The 23,275-nt window shown below is 38.4% G+C and overlaps 1 protein-coding gene across 1 annotated transcript; it reads right to left on the minus strand.

The window, feature by feature from the left end:
* Positions 1–8,770: 8,770 nt before the first annotated feature.
* On the minus strand, positions 8,771–20,054 carry macir (macrophage immunometabolism regulator). Its single transcript, XM_048595134.1, has 2 exons — positions 19,939–20,054; positions 8,771–10,452 (listed from the first exon to the last, which is right to left on the minus strand). The coding sequence occupies exon 2, from the start codon at positions 10,437–10,439 to the stop codon at positions 9,816–9,818; it is 624 nt and encodes a 207-aa protein (XP_048451091.1). The 5' UTR covers positions 10,440–10,452; positions 19,939–20,054; the 3' UTR covers positions 8,771–9,815.
* Positions 20,055–23,275: the final 3,221 nt, after the last annotated feature.

Here is a 23,275-nt window from a genome sequence, read left to right on the forward strand (position 1 = left end):
CAAAGGTCTGGCAGATGGAGTACAATGTTGATAAGTGTGAGGTCATCCATTTTGGTAGGAATAACAGCAAAATGGACCATGTTTTAAATGGTAAAAAAATTGCAGCACGCTGCTGTGCAAAGGGACGTGGGTGTCCTTGTGCATGAATCGCTGAAGGTAGGATTGCAGGTGCAGCAGGTAATTAAAAAGGCAAATGGAATTTTGTCTGCCATTGCTCGAGGGATGGAGCTTAAAAACAGGGAGGCTATGCTGCAGCTGTGTAGGGTCCTGGTGAGGCCACACTTGAAGTATTGTGTGCAGTTTTGGTCTCCTTGGTGGAGAAGAGATATATACTAGCACTGGAGGGGGTGCAGAGGAGATTCACTCGGTTGATTCCAGAGTTGAGAGGGTTGGATTATGAGGAGAGACTGAGTAGACTGGGATTATACTCATTGGAATTCAGAAGTATGAGGGGAGATCTTATAGAAACACATAAGATTATGAAGGGAATAGATAAAGTGGAGGCAGGGAGGTTGTTTCCGCTAGCAGGTGAAACTAGGACTAGAGGGCATCGCCTCAAAATAAAGGGAAGCAGATGTAGGACTGAGGTCAGGAGGAACTTCTTCACCCAAAGGGTTGTGAATCTGTGGAATTCCCTGCCCAGCGAAGCGGTTGAAGCTACCTCGCTGAATGTTTTTAAGGCAAGGCTAGATAAATTTTTGAACAATAAAGGAATTAAGGGTTATGGTGAGTGGGCGGGTAAGTAGATCTGAGTCTCAAAGATCAGCCATGATCTTATTAAATGGCGGGGCAGGCTCGAGGGGCCAGATGGCCTACTCCTGCTCCTAGTTCTTATGTTCTTATGGTTCTTTCAAATCAACCCACCTTTGTCCCATTAAAAAGTTGTTTCAGAAGCTTCCCCACCACTGAAGTTAAACTGACCATTATTACAAATTGTTGGTGGCAAAATCCATTTCACTTGGCTTTATGTTATGTTATACTTCATTCCCAAATCAAGGACAGTTCAAATTTAAACTTCCTAGGACTAAAAAAGCCCACTCACAAAAAATTAAAGACATCCCATTGTAAAGTGGCCATAGTAAACAGACGTGGTCAGCTGACTGACATGCAAAATCTACAAATCTAACACACACAATATCGAGGTACAACTTAAATCCAATCCACTCAGATACAGAACTCCACACAGCTGGTAATGCTTTTAGTGTAAGATAACTAAAGATACAAATACAGTTTAAAATGGCAAAGAATGAGAAAACTAAAGGGAATAGTCACAATACCAGTCTTCAAGAACCATCTTTGGACTATTCCTATTTAAAGTTTCATTATCAGGACTATTTTAGCAGCTCATGCCTCATTTAGTTAGTGCTGCCTTTATAAATGTTGACAGAAAATTGACTTATTACAGCAAAAGGCAAAGAAAAAAACAAGCAAGATGCCTAAAGAGTGCCACAAAGTCAGTGTGATACTATACATTTTAGAATTTCAGAGTTGGATTGGGCTCCAGTTCTTATTTCTTACCAAAGGGACAACCAAGTGTATTATGCAGTTTTTATCTGTCATAATGTTCACAACAAAGGATTTTGGTCTTGAGGCAATAACTGGAGGTTTATTGATCAATGGTTGATTATCAGAAATTGAAAACCATAGAGAAGCAAATTTATTCAGTTTTACTTGAACAATATATTTACACTTCTGTTATGTTATAGAGTTCTGAAGTTTTATTGAAAGTGCATTGAGTCAAAGTACAAAAGGGCACGGTGCAGGGAGTGTGCTGGTTGTGGAGGAAAGTCTGCCAGAAGAAGTGGGAAGAGAGATGGAGTGGCAATTAAAGGAAATCCAGCATATGGAATCTGGGTGGTTAAAATACAAAAGGACAATATTAATAATTCATTTTGCATGTAACAAAGGCATAAATGAATATTTCATGATGATATATTGGATTAACAAGATGAGTCACAGGATGTAAAGATCATAAAGCATTGAAAAACTAAAACAGTATAGGAAAAAGGGGAGGCTATGGCATACGGTAAGGAGAAAAATGGAAATTTAGAATTTGAGCATTGATAGGGACGTGAAGGAAACACAGATTGTAGATACACACATGGATAATGGTAAACAGAGTCTTAAATAGGTACAGGACAGTTTTTGAATCAGATGAAGGCTATGGAGCAAAAAGGACAGCATTTTAACAATTGTTTATTGGGCAATTAATGCACGGATGAGGGTTTCAATGATAGATGGGCTAAATTATGACTGTAGGCAGGATGTCACCAAGGGGGAAGGGGCCATCTTTGAAGCCAAGAGAATGTGGGGTCTGAAGTTCAATTTATGATCAAATAGGATATTCAGGCTGTAATTAATAGGCAAGGAGGAAGGTGGAAGACCAGTAGTGAGGGATGTTGGATAAATCAAGTCCAGTAATGACAAACGTTTAACCAAAAATAACAAGGATTGATCTGGTTAATCTATTAAGGAGATTAATCATCTTTAATCATTATATCTTATATTGTATAATAAAAATGGTTTCCTTATGCATGTTAGTCTGGTTACTTAAATTTGTTCCAATGGTGGCTTAGATTCTCCAAACTTGGCACAGAACGCACATTCCTCATGGGTGACTGGAAATACACTTAGGAACAGTGTGCTTTTCACATGCAAATATGCTTGAGATTGCAAAGCAAGTGGAAACCAGCTAAGACAGGCTTTTTAGTTTGTCCTGAATAAATCTAAAGGTAAAGAGCTTGTTAATATATGCAAATTGTTTCACAAAATTTACTTACTTGAGGTTTAATTTAATCAAAGCCAAATTCAATTCTAGAAGCAAGCTTCTGTTTTCTTGTTTCTAAGGCGGGACTTTGAAGATTCTCAGGTGTATCATGCCAATCTGTTACCAGCCTTATCCAGCTAAATGAGCTGGAAGTTAGAGCTCCATGGTGGTCAGATGAAACTTTAATGGACACACTTTTAAAGTAGCTGATACGAGTTCAGTAATATCAACAGTTAGCAAAGTGTTGTATAAAATAATAAAATGCATGAGATAAAAGTTAAACATTTTGCAAATAAAATTAATATCTCTTGCATTTATTTTTAATCACAGATTTGTTAACCTAATTTGTATTTTATTCCTGACTCACACGGTCCAATATTATGTATCTGGTATTCAAAGACCAGGAATAAAGGTAAACCCATTTTAAATAGCTTTTCATTTCTTCAGGATGCGTCCAAGTGCAGAGAGAAGTTGATCTTGTGCAGGCAAAAAGGCAGCCAAAATGTACACAGCTAGGCCCCACAGCAATAAGATAAGTGAGCACTTAATTTATGTTGTTCTTGCTGCTTGTTGAATACTACTACTGGGAGCTAAGTGGTATGGGTTGTAAAGTATGATTAATATTCTGGAGCTTTGTTCAATCAAATTTTTTTATTTAGCAAGAAACCTTGCAAAACTTGAATTTAAGGTTGCTTCTCTTCACCACCCCGCCCCGCCCTTGAGATTGATTAACTTGAATAATTTGTGATAGGGTGAAATAAAAAAGTAATGCATAGGCTGGAATTCTGCAAAAAGAAAATAACTTAAAAATTCAGTCTTCTCCCCTGGCCTTTTGAGTTTTCAATTTTTTTGTTTTAATACCTGTGAGAGTGAAAGTTGGTTATGATTTTCAAGATGTTGCTCATGATGAAAAGATTTTGATATCTTCAATTCAATATATTTTACATTAATTAGATATTCACCAGTTGGATTCAAAACTGAGCAGCAAAATGTGATTTGTTATTGAAGGGAACCTCCCAATATAGTCTGTAAACTAAATTACCTGCAGTTAATGTTTTTGCTTTCTCCCCTTCCACCAACCGTTGCCAAATTGATGCTCTGGATAATTACTTATACCCATTGTCTCATCTGTATTTAAAAACACATATAGATTACCTTACTTTCAATATCAAGTTTCTCCATTCAGCACTGCATACTTTGGGTACCATATATACTGCATTACATATGAGGACAGTCATGTGAAACTTCTGTGAAGACATCTCAAACTTTTTAGATGCTCATCAAGCATCACTCACTCCACATCACAATCACTGTGACAACTGACTAAAAGATGACACAAGACAGGCTCAACTTATTTTGGAAATTACCTTTATTGTTGATTATATGCAGGGTTATATTATTTAGTTCATCCATAATGTGCTAAAAGATTATATACAATATATTAAACTCAATACAAAATTATGTATTTAAAAACACAATAAGTATCCAAACCCTTCCTGGAATAATGGGCATCTATGATTACAAGTTCACTTGCATTGAAGGACAGTGTCACTATTATAAATCGGAACTGATGCTAACATGAATGTATTAACAATCAAGCACATTGTTCCTATTCCACTAATTAAAGTCAAAATGGTTCAATTTCTCTATGTAGCCATCAGTCAGTTCAGATGGAATTCTTTGCTGAGTCTTTATTCATAAAAGTATCACAGAGGATGTACAGAAAGTTCCAGACTTTTCTATAAAAGGGTAACTTCAAATAAACCCATATCTATCCAGAAGTGATAAGCAGTATATGTAATCCAGTGCAGAGTTTGGAGTGAAATGTGCACTTAGAGTTAAAGCAAGATATATTCTTAAATTGTACCATTGTGTTTTATGCTGGTAGAGAAGCTTGTTTCCACACAACTCTGTTACAGACCAGGTTGTGATGCAAATGCTGCCTTCAAGGGATCAATTTCCCGCTAAACACTTACAAGCACACACAGGCAGTAAGTAATAAGCAAAAGTAAATTGGAGGACAGGATTATTTTTCAGTGTATTTCTATGCAGTAGTTTATTGGATTAACAGAAACAAGATTTCCAGAGGCAGGTTAGAAAATATTTTTGGAAGTATGCAAATTTGAATTTACTGAATATTAATTTATTTCCTAGTTTGTTAAAGCATAATCAAAATATCCACATGGGTCAGGAGCAAAAATAGAAGATTCAATGTGTGTTATTCGAATCAAAACAAAACTACAAATGGAAAGTTGAGGGAGGAGTGGAGAAGATGCAAAACGTTTATATTCGCAAACAGTAGCGACACTCTCCTTTCATAAGACACTTTTACAGGTTTAATTGTTGGCAGATTTGGCAAACACAAACAAAGCTCCACAGTGTGATTGAATCTTTCATTACAGCAAGGCATGTGGTCAATCATAAAGGCATCTGTTCAAACACAAAGCTATAAATATGCATTATAGCTTAACTGAGATCCAGTAGGCTACAGAAAATAAAAAGCAGGTCATGATGCAGATTAGGACAAAAAGAACATTAACTTTACACAAATAAAGATATCCCTTTTTTCTCCACCTAAAATTTAACATTTCAGCTTTCTTTTTGCAAAGGGTAATTTTAAGAAAGTTTCAAAAACTGCAAGTTTACCTGTCAAGAATATTCAGAAATCAAAGAGTAAACATTGTCTAATTTTATTAAGAAACATGTGACTGACACAGCACATCGCAATGTTACAGCTTTATACTTATGCAATCATTCAAATGCATTCAAGGAAAAAATCCATAATCGTTCCAAGTTCATACAGTGAATTATAAATATGTTATTAAACTCTGAGTAGAACGTCCTGAGCAATCTAACACCTGTCCTGACGTTGCCATTAAATCCCACTTAATTTGAGTTCAACTATAAATGTTTATAACTCCCCCAAAAGAGGCTTTCAAGATTGGACAACTCAAAAGTATTTAGTTACATTACTAGCTGCCCAAAGAGATCTTGCCTTACTCTATGGTCGACGTATTCCCCAAGGCAGCTTAAATCACATTGATAATACAAATAGTAATATCTATTGGAAGTTGGACAATTCAGGCATCATGATTATTAATTCAACTCCACATGAAGCTAGTTATTCAGCTCAATACCACAGTGTTCTAAACATTGCTCAAGTTTCATGTAGCTGGTGTTCCTTTTGTTATTTTTATTTACTTGCAATGTGACATGTCTGATCAAGCACACTTAGTGTGGCATTGGTGATCCCATTATATTGGTGACCTCCATTTAAAATGGATGATCCAAATTCTTTTTTAAAATCAACGCCAATAGAATCTGGTCGTACATATATCTTTATGCCGGTGCTGGGGGAAAGCTGACATCTCAGACTTGCAGATAACAAGGTGTAGAGCTGGATGAACACAGCAGGCCAAGCAGCATCAGAGGAGCAGGAAAGCTGATGTTTCGGGCCCAGACCCTTCTTCAGAAATCTGAAGATCCGCCTCCCCCTCTCTCCCTATCTATTTCAGAACCCCCTTCCCCTCTCCCATTTCTGAAGAAGGGTCTAGGCCCGAAACGTCAGCCTTCCTGCTCCTCTGATGCTGCTTGGCCTGCTGTGTTCATCCAGCTCTACACCTTGTTATCTCAGATTCTCCTGCATCTGCAGTTCCTGCTATCTCAGACTTGCAACTGAGTTATGAGTCACAGTTTTGTGTTTAAAAAAATTACAGTAGCTGTTCAGACTTCTAAATTTATCACCAGCTGCTGCAATGTAACAGTGTCTCATTCTTCAACTGAATGGCTTTAGTAGCATCAAAAAGCCTTCAATTAATATCTTACAAGCAAATTCTGGAAATCAATTTTAGGATGATTATAGCAACTTTGAATGCAAGTACTTATTTGGTACAGGTACTTACATTCAGTACCAACACTGAACATTTGTTTAATATTGCTTTGTCACTGAATATTAAAAGCTATTCAAGACTTAGGTTTAGGAGATAATAGGACATAAGCTTAAGTCACAATGCAGATTAAATTTTTGGTCCAGCTCAATACTAGATGTTAGTAAACATGCAGATCATAATGGTTAGGAATGGATTCCAAATGGCTCATTTAAAGCAAAACTATTTGAATTTTGACTGTCCATTATCAAGGTTTTCAATCATACAGGAAAATAAAGCAGTTACCTGCCTTCATAAAAGATTTTAAAAACTGTGACATGCTCTCCACAGGACAGAACACAACCTGACACTTTTGTAAAGTTAAGAGGCGTTTTGAGAAAGTCAACTTTGTTGTGCTAATGCTACATTTGAGCAGACACTTCTATCGCAGAGGCACTGTATTTATCTTTAATGCCACAGTATTTGTCTACAAATTCTTCCTTATTTCGTCATATTGCCAGTAAGTACAGAACTCAATACAAATTATTCTATACACAAAGAAAAATATTATTCCTGCCACAGAATAACTCAAAGCTGTGTTTGCAACATAAGTAATATTCTTACGTGTGGGACAGGGGCCTGGAAACAGAAAATAAGTTATATTGATCTCTTCATATTGCTTTATTTAAATTAGATACAAACTAGAAAAGGAATTCTTTCATCATGTGACTAGGGTGCTTTTCATAGTTTCAGAACAATTCCTGCTTCAGAACAATAAATGCCAAAATATAATAGAACACAGAATGAGATTAACATTGCAGGTTATTAGAATTACTTAAAAATTCAGAACTGAAATTTGAAAATGTCCGTAATTGCTGACTATATTTAATTTCCATTATTTGTTTTAATCATCCATTTGACTGAATTTTATTATGACACTGTAACTGCTGTAAATCTAATCATTAAAAAGGAACTTTAAAAAAAGATTAGAACTGGTTTTTCCATTTTTAGCCACACTATTTGCTGTAAGGGCAGGCGTCCTAATAAATTGCACCCATCCTCCTCCCAACAAAACTGGAGACATTTTATTAGGACGCAAAAGCAGGTCAGATGTTTCTACCATAAGCTCTTGTTATGCCAACCCTGCGTTTCAAAGAATCACATCTAGAACTCGAGAAGACAGCATTGGAGTCAAAATATTAAAGAGAGACTCCAGAATGGTTTAATCAATCATCTAAAATATGGTGTATTTCAACTTCCAGTGGCCAACATTATATCTTAATGCTAAATCACTGCAGACCAGCCTATTTGTACCAGGTAGTTTGAAAGAAAAGCTACGTGTATTGGCAAAAAAGCTGACAGGAGAAAGTCAGACTTCTGCAAAATTGGCTAAACAATGCAATCTCTAGGTAACAGACAAATGATAAACCTCTAATCTTTAATGGACTATTGGCCAAGTTTAAATCTGTCGTCAGATTTCAAAAACAAAACTTAATAACAAAGAAAGGATTGCAAAGTTATATTAATGTAATTTTAGTTCAGGAATCTTCTAAACTCCCTTTTCCCAAAACACAAGGTCAGATTGGAAAATTGAAGGGGTCAATTAATCCCAGTGAGTTAATTGTGTAACATTATCCTATGTCTAAGAGTACGATCTGAATCTAATTTCTAAAATTATATCAGTAGCTTCTAGCGGGTTGCTGACCAGTTTCTAGCAAATGTAAAAGACCCCCCTCTCACATCATTCATTTTGTAAATTCACAACCAAATTCAATATAAGCAGGCTTTTAAAGATTAGGCACCTGTGTAGTCCTGAAGATAGATCAGGCATAAGTTCCAAAAGTTTGATCAGCGTCAGTTTAGTAAGCGAGAGAACCAACATTTAGTGCTCTATACATTGAGGAATAATGGAAAATTGTGACATGACTAAGTTGGAAAGAGTTAAATTAAAATCTTCAGCTTTATGAATATTTTTGATATATTCGAAAGCTTGCTGTAGCATTGTAAATTAGTATCAAAGGACACTGAGAAATTCTATACTGTGTTCAGCACTTTATTAAGTTGCTTGAGTTGTGCAATGCAAATAAGGAGAAAAATTTTATGAAATTACTACTAAAATATTACAAAAGGAGGCCATTTTAATTTTTAAGTTGCATCTCATGACTTTAATCATTGATTCACATGAATGCAGATCCAAACTGATCATTTGAGAAAGAACTGTGAGGGTTCCTTGTTTTCAAACCAACTTATGCAGTTTGTCTTCTTCTATTGTAGAAAAGTAACAAGCTCACAAAGAACTAGAATAACATAGGGATGGGTTAAAAGGCTGGCTGTAATGGAGTTTATCATTTATCACGTCAGAAGTTCATTACTTTTGTACTGAAAACATTCCCAGTCAAACAACAGCTCCAAAAACAGAAATTGCTGGAAAACCTCAGCAGGTCTGGCAGCATCTGTGGAGAGAAATCAGAGTTAACGTTTCGGGTCCAGTGACCCTTCCTCAGAACTCCAGTTCCTGTTAACGTACCAGTGCAAATGGACAGGAAAACTACTACTCTGCAAGTAGTTGCCTCCTAATACAGATCAAATATTTATCAGTTTAAGCTGCAGACAATAAATTGAACCCCATAACTGCAAAATATAGCCATTTCAAATTAACCTTTATTATTAGATAGGACCTAAGCAGCTGTTTATCTATTTAGATCCAATTTCAACTGCCTTCCAATAATAGATGCTTATGCAGTTATTACTTCAAATCTAAATAACAAAATGTAGAAAAGGTTAAACTGAAGATGACTTTTCACAATAGATTATTATTGCTACAAAATAATAGTTAGCAATTTTTCAGCTATTTCATATTACCCCAGTCCTAACAAAAGGTGACCATTTCAGCCATTTACCAGTAATGTTGAAGTACATTGTTTCTAATCTTTCTGGGATGTAACATATTCCATAGACACTATCTAACCCATAATAATCCTATCAGAAGGAGAACTGATTTTGTGGCCCGGTACAATTTGTATAGAATCAATATTCCATCAAGGAAGTTAACTACCTCCTGTCAAGTTGTCTAGTTCATCCACTCCCCTCAGTCACAATGAAATTCGGGCAAGTATCACACTGACTTCCATAAGCCCAGTGTTGTTCTTTGTGCATCTTGAATAAAGCAATTAATTTTCTTTTCAAGTTTTATTTCTGCTGAACACACGTTCCCCTCGAAGTGTGAGATGTTGTAACTGGTACTGCAGTACCTCTGTGTCCGCTGGTTCCTTAATATTCATTTTATCTAGATTTAGGTAATCCAAGGATTTTGACGGGGCCCTCTTTCCTTTGATGAGGCAAACTGGCAAAGGTCCACGTAGACATTTGCTGGATTCAAAAGACAGTGACTTGATTGTTTGTTCCCCTGAACTAGGCATTCGCCGCCGTCTTCTACCATTTGCAGCTGGGATCTCATATGGTTGATAATATCGATTCTTTGTTCTGTAGATGCCAGAGCTTCTAGACAATCCCACATCATGTTGCTTAGTATGTTGACTAGGCAAAGTTTCTGCTGCACCTGGCTCATTGCCTGACCACCTTTGAGCCAATTTTAAAAGCTCACCTCCGGTAGTAAAGCCAACCAAGTAGTTAGTGTCCATGTGAAGAATCTGATAGCTAGGCACAATCTGCTTTACTGGAGAGCATGGCGTGCTGGAACTGCGAGGCTTCTCAGGCTCTGTTTTACCCAGAGATTTCACTTCTACAGCAGGTGCAGAGAGAACAGGCATGGCTGCCCTGGAGATACCACTGAGGTCCACCTCCATTCTGAAACTGCAGCTGTCAGGCCAAAGTACAACATAACACTTGTTATAATAGTAACAGAAAACAAGTATAACATCTACACAAGGTTAAACATTGGGCTCTGAAGGCATGACCAATCTTCCTAATAAGACCATAAACAATTAATTAGTAACTGAATAATCTTCAGCTCTTTGGAGCCTTGGTTGTAACTTAATCTCTTTAATACACTGAAAAGTATTTAAACAGGTGGGTGAACACTGGAATACAAACTCAATGTCACAGACATAATGGAACAAATCTATCACAACAGAACATCTGATTCGGCAAGCAATTGGAACCTATATGCAAAGAAACAGGATCCAGAGCAGTGATCAGCTGTCAAATGAATGATTTACGACGTGAAATTTCAAGCAAAACCCTGTGTGCAAGTTAGAATGTGGCAGTTAAGCTTGGTCATTTAAGATAAGTATCAGGACTGTCAATCTACACTATTAAATAAACATTCTGTTAAAATGTTATTCAAAATATCATACCAAAGCTGCAAATAATTGTGATTCATTTATTTGCTTGAAGCCTAGCTAGTATGTAATACTTTAAAATAAAGAGTGCATTTTGTCTCAATTTTTGGTGTAGGTGTTTAACTAACTTTGGCAATACAAGTGTAGGCACATGCCTTGGGTGACAGAAACCAGGCTATATGAGTCTAATTCACATTGAAATGGACAGCAAAGGTAGAGAACACTAAAACAGTTCCCCTAAGGGACAATGAATTGATCTGAAATGTTAACTCTTTTCTCTCCACAGATGTTGCCCAATATGCTGACTATTTAGAAACATAGAAGATAGGAACAGGAGGGGGCCATTTGGCCCTTCAAGCCTGCTCTGCCATTCATCATGATCATGGTCGATCGTCCAACTCAATAGCCTAATCCTGTTTTCACCCCATAACCTTTGATCCCATTCGCCCCAAGTGCTATATCTAGTCGCTTCTCAAATACACTCAAATGTATTGAATTCCACAGGTTCACCACTCTTTGGGTGAAGAAATGTCTCCTCATCTCCGTCCTAAATCGTCTACACCAAATCCTCATAGTGTGACCCCTGGTTCTGGACACACCCACCACTGGGAACATCCTCCCTGCATCTACCCTGTCCAGTCCTGTTAGAATTTTAGAAGTCTCTATAGGATCCCCCCTCATTCGTCTGAACTCTCGCGAAAACAATCCTAACCTAATCAATCCCTCCTCGTATGTCAGACCCGCCATCCCTGGAATCAGCCTGTTAAACCTTTGTTGCACTCCCTCGAGAGCAGGAGCATCCTTCCTCAGAAAAGGAGATCAAAGCTGCACACAATATTCTAGGTGCGGCTTCACCAGGGCCCTGTAACATTGCAACGCAACAACACATCCCTGCTCCTGTACTCGAAACCTCTCGCAATGAAAGCCAACATACCATTTGCCTTCTTCACTGCCTGCTGCACCGGCATGTTTACTTTCAGTGACTGGTGCACAAGGACACCCAGGTCCCACTGTGCATTCCACTCTCCTAATTTACAGCCATTTTCCTGCATTATAATTAGGTGAATAATAATTACAAGTGCAAGTACAGCAGGACTTGAATAATTAAGAACAATATCATGACATAAACAAAATTGGGTGGTGAATTCCACATGAATCTACTCATCACTCAAGGCCGTCTATTGGAGGCCAACCTCCTTGACCCACAAAATCAGCAGGGTGAGTGGTTGCTTGGTGAACAAGTATAAAGATCCAGAAAAACACTGGTACTAATGTACAGCACAAGGTGGCTATTCTGCTTATCGTGTCTGAGATACCAATTTTCCACAAACCTAAAACTGCTCCCATTGATCTGCTCCCCCTTTGACTTATATTCTGTTCTGCCTTAAAATATTTGCATAATTGTTTGAGGATAAAATTGAGTGTATTTAAGACAGGGATAGATAGATTCTTGATTAGTGAGGGGATCAAGGGTTACCGGAAGAAGCCAGGAGAATGGGGTTGAGAAACATATCAGGCACAATTGAATGGTGGAACAGACTCAATGGTCCGAATGACCTAATTCTACTCCTATGTCTTATGGTCTAAGATGCAAAATATAACAATCAATCAATCATATAACACAATCAACAATCCTTTGATTCCTTTCTCTCTGTGATTGTTTTGCGTCACCTAAAAAGCACCAATATTATTCACTTCAATTGTTCCAAATCCTAACCTCGGAGTAAAGAATTTTGGGGAATTTATTCATGTAATTGTTATGCTAATGACACCGACTTCTGATCTTGCCCACAAGTGTGAATGTTTTCTCTGTGTCAACCTTTTTATTATTACTGAGAACCCCACCAGGTCACCCATTTTCATCTTCTCTTTTCTCAATCCAAGCTTGATCGTAATTGTACAGTATCTTTGACATGCTGTATCAATCTACTAAACCATATTTCTACTTTCCACGGTACCTTTATACTGTGTTTATAATGCAGACTAGACTGCCATAGTACATCATGTGTGAACGAAAATAAAGGTTCTAGACATGTTTAACATAACTCCTATTTCAGTTCTACCACTGGAAATGTTATCAAATGTCAGTGCCACTGCAATATTATGCAGTGAAACATTTCCTATTCCAAGAACTTTTCTGAATCTATTTTGGAGTGAGAGTTTCGAATTAAGAGCACCTTGGCATTGACTCTCAAACCAGAGTATTTTTTTGCCTTCTCCCCAACTCAGTCCATCAAAATTAAAAAGGTAAGCCTTAAAATTTCCTGTTAGCCTTCTTTGTCCACTCAAAAGCAGTCCCTTATAGTCTGACAACATCTCATTGAATTTGTATTGTATATTGAAGTATTTCCTAAGGAAACACACAAAACTGCTCACATAACTCTTAACAGTGGGTTAATCCCAATGTTTTATACAAATCTATTATTTATTTTACACTTGTACTCTATTCACCCAAAGTCTTTTTAAACAGCTTTATTTACCTGTACGTTCATGGTCAAACCCTTAGCCCTGTTAAAATCACCTGTCTTCCTAAAGTACTAAACTGCTTATTTGGAAAACATCCTTTCAAGCCCTCTTCACCATTAGATTAAAATCTTATCAGCAGGTTTTGAAGTTGTATATTGTATATTTACATAGTTGTACATATATTATATATGTATTTTCTTTGTTTTGTGTCCAAACAACTCTTTATCCATGGTGTACATTTCCTTTTACTTCACACACCTGAATTTTTAATGTGATTATTGGGTGCTTTCTGAAATTCCATGATTTAAGTGCATTACTTTTGTTTATAAAATGTTTATAATTGTGATCTCAAATTATTGGGTTCTAGGCATTTTCATGCAACTGAGATTAGTCACTGGTCCCATGTATAATTTTAATATTCAAGAAAGATTGAAAATTGTGATTAGAACTTCTGTCCTTTCCTGTTTGACTCCTTTTCAACACAGTTATGATGCATAATAAAACTCAGATCAATTTGGACTTTGGCAAGATGTGAAACTGAATTTAATAAAACTGGTATATTGTACGACAAAGATAAAAATTGGCTATGAAATGTGCAGAGTTAGTTCATTAATGTCTTTCAGAGACAGCATCCCACCACAAAAAACATGTCTTGATCTAAAATGTGACTCCAGCTGCATGGATGACTTGATGCTCTGGGAGCAACTAGCCACAGGCAGTAGGTATTACTTTACCAGCATTGTTCACAACTCAAGAACAAATTTTAAAAATCATTCAGCATATATAACCATGGCCCATTCACCAAGGGCACATTTTTTTGAAAAGAAACAGTTCCTTTTTGAAATTTATTTCTAACAATTGTTCCAGATTCTTAGTTACACCATTTGTAAAGAAGAAAGTATATTCTCCATAGTATCTTCATATCACAAGGCACATATCTCCCCTTCACCTCCAAACGACTCAACCTCCTTTTAATTGCCTGTTATTGCACTGTTTTACTCTGTAGGAATATATTTATTTTATACATGGTGCAGTTCATAAAATTTTCTACTAATCTCTAGCTATTTGCCCAGTTCATGTGGGGTACAACCCCTTTTTGTTTCATTTACCTTTCTTAAAAAAATCCAGAGCTATGCTTTTGAATGTGCACTTTAGTTTTTGCATTTCACAATTTTTTTCATTTTGCAGAATTTTTTCAATGGCATGGTCATTATTTTTAAATTATTTTAAATCTTCCTTGCCCCATTTTGTGCAACAGAATTAGCTCAAGCAATGCTTCATTCATTATTAGATGAGAAATATACCGTTCTAGGAAGCAGTCTTTGGTACAATCCCCAATTTGGCAATGTGCTTTATGTTCATATTAATTTCAATTGCTCCACTATTCTACTTCTGCTCTCTACAAAACAACAGTGTCACAATTCAAAACATGACTGTTTACAAACTTTGCATACCACAGAACTATGAACTCTTCCCTCCAGTCCCAGCTCCACATTCCCACATCCAATTGGTAAATCTTACTGTCCTTAACCTGTCAAAACATGACATTGAAACCAATCCAGAGATCAACTTCAAAGCTTTGTTTCCTTCTTAAAGCCTCGTGGTAAGACCTCAGATGCATCTGAATCTCATTACATAAAGCATGTACCATGATTTTTGGTTGCGGTTTCTTCCTTTCCACTTGTGTTCTTCACCCTGACACCAAAGAGTAAACATTGCATTTGGAACTTTTGGTGACAACTGCAAATGAAAGCCCACGCACTGGGACCACACGAAAGGAGATGGTTGTAGGTTCTTAAGCCAACAATGTCAGCCTGAAAACCTCGTAGGCGTTTCTCAAGGTAGTTCAGAGATGTAATCATACTCGTTTGCTTTCTCAATTATCTTTTCTCCATTATAAAGGTAAGAACTGGGAATCTTTGCCAAAAATTGCACAGTATTTAATCCGACTTGTATTTTCTCAAGTAATGCAGCCTTTCCTCCCTACCTAGGCTTGTAACAAGTTACAGTCGATGGTTATCTGGAACAGGAGAAAGTCTAACAATCTCTCCTCAATATTCAACAACACTACCACCAAATTTCCCACTGTTAACAGCTTGGATATCTCCTGTGGTTAAAAGAGCAGTTAAAAATGCTGGATTACTCTGTGGTGAGTGACCCAACTCTGTCAACATAAATCTATCGACAAGGTACAAATTAGGTGTGAAGCAATACTCGCCATTTGAGTACAGCACCAACAACACTTAAGAAGGTTTGCACAATCTAGAACTGGTTTGGTATGACTTCAGTGTAGCATAAGCAACACATCCCATAACTTTAAGCATTTATTCCCTCCACTAGCGCATTGCAGCATCTCAAACAATTATTCAACAGCACCTCCAAAACATATAACCTCTACTAACTAACATAGACCAATATTTTCTCCCACTCAATCATTACCACTGAGACAGGGTATCAACTCACGTTCATTGAAGAGCACAGGAGGGCATGCCTAAATATGAGGTATCAACCTAATGAAGCTACAACATAGGACTACTTGCATGCCAAACAGTGGAATCAACATGTGACAGACAGTGCTAAACAATCTCACAAGGAAAGGGTCTAAGACCTAAGTTCTTCATTTCTGCCACAACCAGTTGCAAATGATAGTGGAAAATTAAACTCACTGGAGGATGGGTCTCCATAGATATCTCCACAGTCAATTATGGGAGATCCAAGTGCTGAAGTATTTGCCTCTATCTTTCACCAGAAGGGCCAAATGGATGATTCATCTAGGCCTACTCCTGAGGTCCGCAGCATCACAGATGGCAGTCTTCAACCAATTTGATTCACTCTATGTGATGTCAAGAAACAGATGAGTATACTGGATAACGCAAAAGCTATGCGCCCTGACAACGTTCCAGCAACAGTATTGAAAACATGTGCTCCATGTCTAGCTGCATTCCTAGCCAAGCTGTTTCAACATAACTACAATAAATCCAAACTGGCCAATTATTGCCTTATACTTTCAAAATAGTGATGGAGGCCTACTGACATTGCTATCAAGCAGCACTTGCTCAGCAATTATCTCCATACGGAAGCCCAATTTTGGTTCCACCACAGCTACTCAGCTCCTGACTTAATAGCACAGCCTTGGTCCAAACATGGACAAGAGAGCTCAACTCCAGAGGTGACTTTGAGTCTAAACTTGGTATCAAGGCAGCACTTGATGGAGAATGGCAGCAAAGAGTCCTTGCATAATTGGAATCGGGGTGAGGGGGTGGGCAGGGAACTCTCTGCTGGTCGGAGTCATACGTAGTACAAAAGAAATAGTTGTGGTCATTAAAGGTCAATCATCTCAGCCTTTACTGTAAGAATTCTTCAGCATACTCTTTTGCAAAACAAAAACAAAAAATTCAATTCCTCAGGTTAAGTTCCAAGGCCCAACCATAAACATCCTGGAAGTTACCATTGGCCAGAAATGGAACTAGACTAGCCATATGAATGCTGTGGCTATGACAGCAGGTCAGTTGCTGGGAATTCTATGCTAAGTAACTCACCTCCTGACTCCCCAAAGCCTGTTCATCAACTACAAGGCATAAGTCAGGAGTGTGATGGAATACTCTCAGTTTGTCTAGATGAGTACAGCTCCAACAGCATTCAAGATGCTTGACACTTCCAGGACAAAGCAACCACTTGCTTGGTACCCTATTCACCACCTATAACATTTAATCTATTCACCAAAGAACAAAAAATGTCAGTAGTGTGTAACATCTACAATATACAATCTAGCAACTCAAAGTTCCTTGGGCAGCACCTTTGACATCTGTAATCTACCACATGATAGACAGCTGCATATGCATGAGAACACCACCACCAGCATACTTCCCTCCAAACCACACAACATCAGAATTATACCACCGATCCTCCACTGTCACTGGTTCAAGATCCTGGAGCTCCCTTTCCAAGTTACATGGCTGTACCTGCACCCCCACGCACTGCATCATGAGCAATAGATGCTGGCCTAGACAGTGATGTCTAATTCCATTCTAAACACCTAATAAAGAATATAAACAACTGCATGTACCCTTCCATATCACACACCAACTTGATTCTCTCATCATTGTTTGATCAGTATCCTAGGAGTTCTAATGATATTTTGGATGTACCTTCATCAAAAGTTTGAGTTGCTGACTCACCATCACCTTCTCAAAGGAATTACAAACTGCAAGGCCAGCAATAACGCCTACATCCCATGAAAAAAAATCATTAGTTTTTCATTTTCTCCGGTTTGATGAAAACAAAACCTATTTCTAAGTTTTTTATTCGTAATGCCTGATACTAGATCACTTCCCAATAAGTTAGCATTGTACCTTTTCTATTGTCTCAAGATCCTTCTTATAGTTAAGAGCACAAAAGCATGCACTGTCCAACTATTGCCTTACACATAAACACACGAGAGAGAGCACGCCCACGAGGGATTTTAATGTTTATTTAACACTCTTCTCATGCATGTCAGTATTCCATAAGCAATTCTTTTTACCTTATCCATTAGTGTTGCTATTTTTAATGTTATTTGAAATTGAACACCAAATGCACTGCTGTTGCATATACTAAGGATCCATGGAGGCCCTTTCCACGTATATCGTGAGAACTCCCTGCGCAGCCATTCCCCTGTGTCTAACTTTAGAGTTTAGCACTTTCAACGAACATTAAGGGCTCAGAGTGAAATCTGCTCATTCTTTTCACACCGTTATTAGTTGGGAGGGAGGTGCTGGCCTTGTGGTAATTTCCTGATTCAACTAGTAATTCGTGGCCCCAGGCAAATGTCCTGCGCCATTTGTTCAAACCCTGCCAAGGCATTTAAATGTAATTAAATCTGGAATACAAAGTTAGTCTCGATAATGGACCATAAAGCTAGTGTCATTGCCACAGAAAAGTCTGCCTCATGAACATCCTTTAAGGAAATCTGCTCTCCTTAATTGGCCTGGTCTATATTTGACTCCAGATCAACAGCAATGTGGATGACTCAGACTTGGCCTAGTAAACTACTCATTGCGTGGTAACTTGGGGATGTGTAACAGATACAGGCCTTACCAGAACTGCCACATCCCATGAAGAAAATTTAGAGCAATGACTCCTATTAAATGGCAACTTTCAAGGCTGAGCTTTCAATGGTACTAAAGCTAAACACCACCCTTCTGCCCGCTCCATCTACCAACATCCCAGAGTTCAAAATAGAACAGCACCATTATGACCCTATTCATCTCTCAATAAGTCTCACAGAGGAAAACTTTCTTGCAGATCTGTAGGAAAGTTTAGCTTGATCAATCAAGTTACCAATGAATTTACAAAAGAGCTAACATTTAACCAAAACTAACCAAACAATCTCAGTCACAAATAATTTAGTTTAGACACTATAACATATCGATTCTGCCTGTACATAACACATTTAGTAATTCAAATCCAAACACTACATCAGGAGAAATATTACCATAAGCTGATCTGGCTCGATTTCTCAAATTCTACTTTTTTAAAAAATGAAAGAAGATTTTTGACAATTTTTGACACACCAAATTATATAGAGGCTATACCCCTTTATTTACAGAAATAATGTGGTCAAAATGTAGTTGGCAGGTCGTGTCCAAATCCAAGTGCTCGCTAAATGACCGAGTGCCCGCTCACGAAATTGATGCATAAGCACACACAAATACCTAGATCTTGCTTGAAAATAAATGTGACTTTACTATCAGCTACCAGGTAGCATTTTGTACTCATAACCTATTCCTTTTATCACGCTGCCACTGCATTATATTTTTAGCATTATTACGCGTCATATCCATGATGTAACTCTTTAGCGTATCCAACAGGTTAGAAAAACGATGGTGCAAAACACATCCTTCGTTTTTCACTTCCGCCTACTTTCAAAATCAACTATCACAAATTTTAATGTTTAGTCTTAATTATTCACAGAACGCTTAAATGAGCCTAATCGGGTGTTAGAGTGACACTTAAACCCTCTCCAATGAATCAAATATTGCAGTGAAACAGTATATGAAACGTGCAGCGTTTCCTCGTTCAGACAGACTTTGAATTTATTGGAGGTAGCTCCGCGTCATCGTAAGCCGCCTGTAACAGTTTCCTAATTTTAAACAGTCATTGCAACCAAATATAAAAGAAGCGACACCGAAATAAATAATTCTAAGAAATTTTCAATTTATTTGACGGATTCAAGGATACGAAACGGTGATTACTCCGCCCAGAAAGAATCTGCAAACGCTGACCTCCAATATTTTTCAATATTCACACCATCAGTAATCAGACTCCAGCATCTCCTATCCACCTCCTTCACCCCAGTCAACTAAGTAGAAACCAAAACAGCTGCAGAGCAAAGCCGCGACTGCTCAGTTTCTTGGTCAATTTCAACCCATTTCCTCATCCCTCTCTCTTTCTACCCTTATGAGAATTAGGGTATTTGTAAATATCCTAACAACGTGTGTCGTTGCATGTTTTGTTATTTCAGTCAGTGGACTGGGTGGGGAAGAAAAGGGAAACCAACCTGATTCCGAATGACTGAAAAAAACCGGTCGGATCCCAGTGTTACTCCCGAGCCGGTGACCGCGAAAATGCTGTAATCAGGAAGAGAAAGCAGATTGAGTTCAGTTGTGGCAGGGAGAGCTCCCGGATCCGTCACATGATTCTGATGTTTCAAAAAAAAAGACATGGCAGCCACTAGGAATTGCAATCTGTAAGTAGTGGATTTAAACGAGAAAACCGTTCAAACTCTTAAGGTTACGGGCGGTTTTAATATTTTTGGAAATGTTTAAATAGGTAATTTCTAATCTGACCCAGTTCTTTGTAATTATTTAGTACAGTGATATTTTGCAAGACTATTAGCTAGAAATTTCAGGCAAATCTATTTGTTTCCTTGTGATTTAGATTATATTTTATTCACCTCCCCTCCCAAAAAGTCTTTCCCAGCCCGGTCAGGCACGTTTCAGGACAGGAAAAGATGAAATGTGAGCTGGATATTTCAAATGGGATTCGATAAATCATGAGTGAGGAAAACTAGTCCAATGGGTTCTACTCTTTTAAAAAGAAAGTCAAATAAAAATAATTAAACAGCCTCTGCTGGGGCTTTGTCAATAAAAACCTCCACAAATTAATAATTAAACTGATATATAAAATTACAATGGAAACTCACTAAATTAAAAGAAACATCATTCAGAGCGATGATGAATCCCAGCCCCTGTGGTGCCCACTGGTCTCTAAAAGCCTCTATTGTGCTGTTGAGCACCACATACTCCCTTTGCAGGGACACTGGAGCGCAGACATAACCATAAAAGAGGGACAGACAGCCAGGAACAATGACCCTCGGACCCAGGGGCAGATCCTCTGACCTGTCCACCTCTCCCAGCATGAGATGACAGTAAATCAGGTACATGTAGCTGAATTTCAAACAAAATCTAAGGAACAGACCCTTCAATAAATGAGAAAGGGGCTAAAATGGAATCATTCAACTTAAACGTGATTCACAGTTTTCATCCAGGCCACACAAACTACATGTGGCCTAACACCAAATGAATTTACTTAATCTATGATTGTGTGAGACTGCTGCCTGCAGCATTCTCCACCCCAGATCCCCAGTGGAAAAGGGAAGGGCCCCTTTGTAGATGGCTCTCCACTGGGGATCTCTGTCTTTGCAGATAGGCCATATCCCAGGGCTCCATGACATGCAGTGTTTACAAGACAGATCAAATTCTAAGTTGCATCTCATTTTGCAAGTAAATTCATAGAATTTTTAAATTAACTCACGGGATGTAGGTGTTATTGACTGGACCAGCATTTATTGCCCATCTTCAGTTGCCCTTGAGAAGGTGGTGATGAGCATCCCGATTAAACTGCTGAAGGCATGTGCATGGATCCACAGTGCTGTTAGGGAGAGATTTCCAGGATTTTGACCCAGCGACAGTGAATGAACAGCAATATATTCCCAGGTCAGGGTGGTGAGTGGCTTTGGGGGAACCTGCATGTATCTGCTGCCATTGTCCTTTGAAATGAAAGTGGTTGTGGGTTTGGAAGGTGCCGTTTAAGGATCCTGATTTTTTTTTTCATCAGTGTATCTTGTAAATGATATGCACTGCTGCTACTGAGCATCATTAGTGGAGGGAGTAGATGTTTGTGGATGTGGTGCTAATCAGATGGGTTACTTTATCCTGGATGGTGTCTAGCTTCTTGGGTGTTTTTGGAGCTGCTCCCATTAGGTAAGTGGGGAGTATTTGTACCTTGTAGACAGGCTTTGCACAGTTGATGCAGGATTCCTAGCTTCTGACTTGATTTTGTAGCCAGTGCATTTATATGGCTAGTTCAGTTTCTGGTCAATAGCAACCCCCCACCAAGCTGATAGTGGGGAATCAGTGATGGTGACGTTATTGAATGTCAAAGGGCTCTCTCTTGGAATGTCTCATAGCAGATGGTCATTGCCTGGCATTTGTGTGGGATGAACGTTACTTGCCACTTTTCAGCCGAAGCCTGGATATTGCCCAGGTCTTGCTGTACGTGGACATGGACTGTTTCAGTATCTGAGGAGTCAAGGTAGTGCTGAACATGGCACAGTCAACAGCGACCATCCCAACTTCTGACTCTAAGGTCAGAGAAACTTAATGGTAGAAAAAGGCATTTTGGCCGATAGTGGTTATTTGAAAGAGCTATGCCCAATAATGCTAACTGTTTGTTCACAATTCTGTATGTTAATTGGCCTCATGTTGTCTGGACATTAATATTTGTGGTTGAACTTTCGCCATCCTTCAAGGTGGAACATTCCAGATCTTATTTACTCCTTCAGGATCTTTGTGAATTATTTTTGACGTATGAACACTTGCTAGAGATTTTCTCTATCAACTCCAATCAGAATCATAGAGATATACAGCATGGAAACAGGCCTTTTGGCCCAACTTGTCCATTCCGACCAGGTTTCCTAAACTGAACTAGTCCCATTTGTCTGCATTTGGCCCATTCCAACTAAACCTTGTCTATTCATGTACCTGTCCAAATGTCTTTTACATGTTGTAATTGTAACTGCCTCTACCACTCCTCTGGCAGTTCATTACGTATATGCACCACCCTCTGTGGGGAGTGTCAAAAAGTTGTCTCTCATATCCCTTTTAAATCTTTCACCTCTAACCTAACCCTAATCCCTCTAGTTTTCACCTCCCCTTCCTTGGGTAAAGACCTTGGCTATTCACCTTATCTATGCCCTTCATGATTTTATAAACCTCTATAAGGTCACCCCTCAGCTTCCTAAGCCCCAGACTGTCCAGCCTCTCCTTATAACTCAAACCTTCCAGTCTCAGTAACATACTTGTGAATCTTTTTTGCACCCTTTCCAGTTTAACAATATCTTTCATATAGAAGGGTGATCAGATTGTACACAGTACTCCAATTGTGGCCTTACAATTGTAACACGATGCCCCAACCTCCTGTACTCAGCACTCTGACTGAAGGCGTTTAGTACTCTTGACTTCATCGCCACCTTTTCTTTCTATGATGCCACTTTCAAGGAACAATGTATCTGCAGCCCTAGGTGTCTCTGTTTGACAACATTCCCCAGGGCCCTACCATTAACTGTGTAAGTTCTGCCTTGGTTTGTCTTACCAAAATGCAACACCTCGCATTTATCTGAATTAAATTCCATCTGTCATTCTTCAGTCCACTGGCCCAGTTGATCAAGATCCTGTTGTACTCTTAGATAGCCTTCTTCACTTTTCACTATACCACTAATTTTGGTGTCACCACAAACTTATTAACCATGCCTCCTATATACTTAATCGAATTGTGTGTAAAAATGACAAACAACAGTGGCCCTAGCACCAATCCTAGTGGCATACTGCTGGTCA

The sequence above is a fragment of the Rhincodon typus genome, chromosome 3, assembly GCF_021869965.1.
Source record: "Rhincodon typus isolate 14 chromosome 3, sRhiTyp1.1, whole genome shotgun sequence".
NCBI classification, from domain to species: domain Eukaryota; kingdom Metazoa; phylum Chordata; class Chondrichthyes; order Orectolobiformes; family Rhincodontidae; genus Rhincodon; species Rhincodon typus.

Excerpts from the sequence above, each read along its gene's own strand:
- macir (XM_048595134.1), bottom strand. The coding sequence starts at position 10,439 with ATGGAGGTGGACCTCAGTGGTATCTCCAGGGCAGCCATGCCTGTTCTC.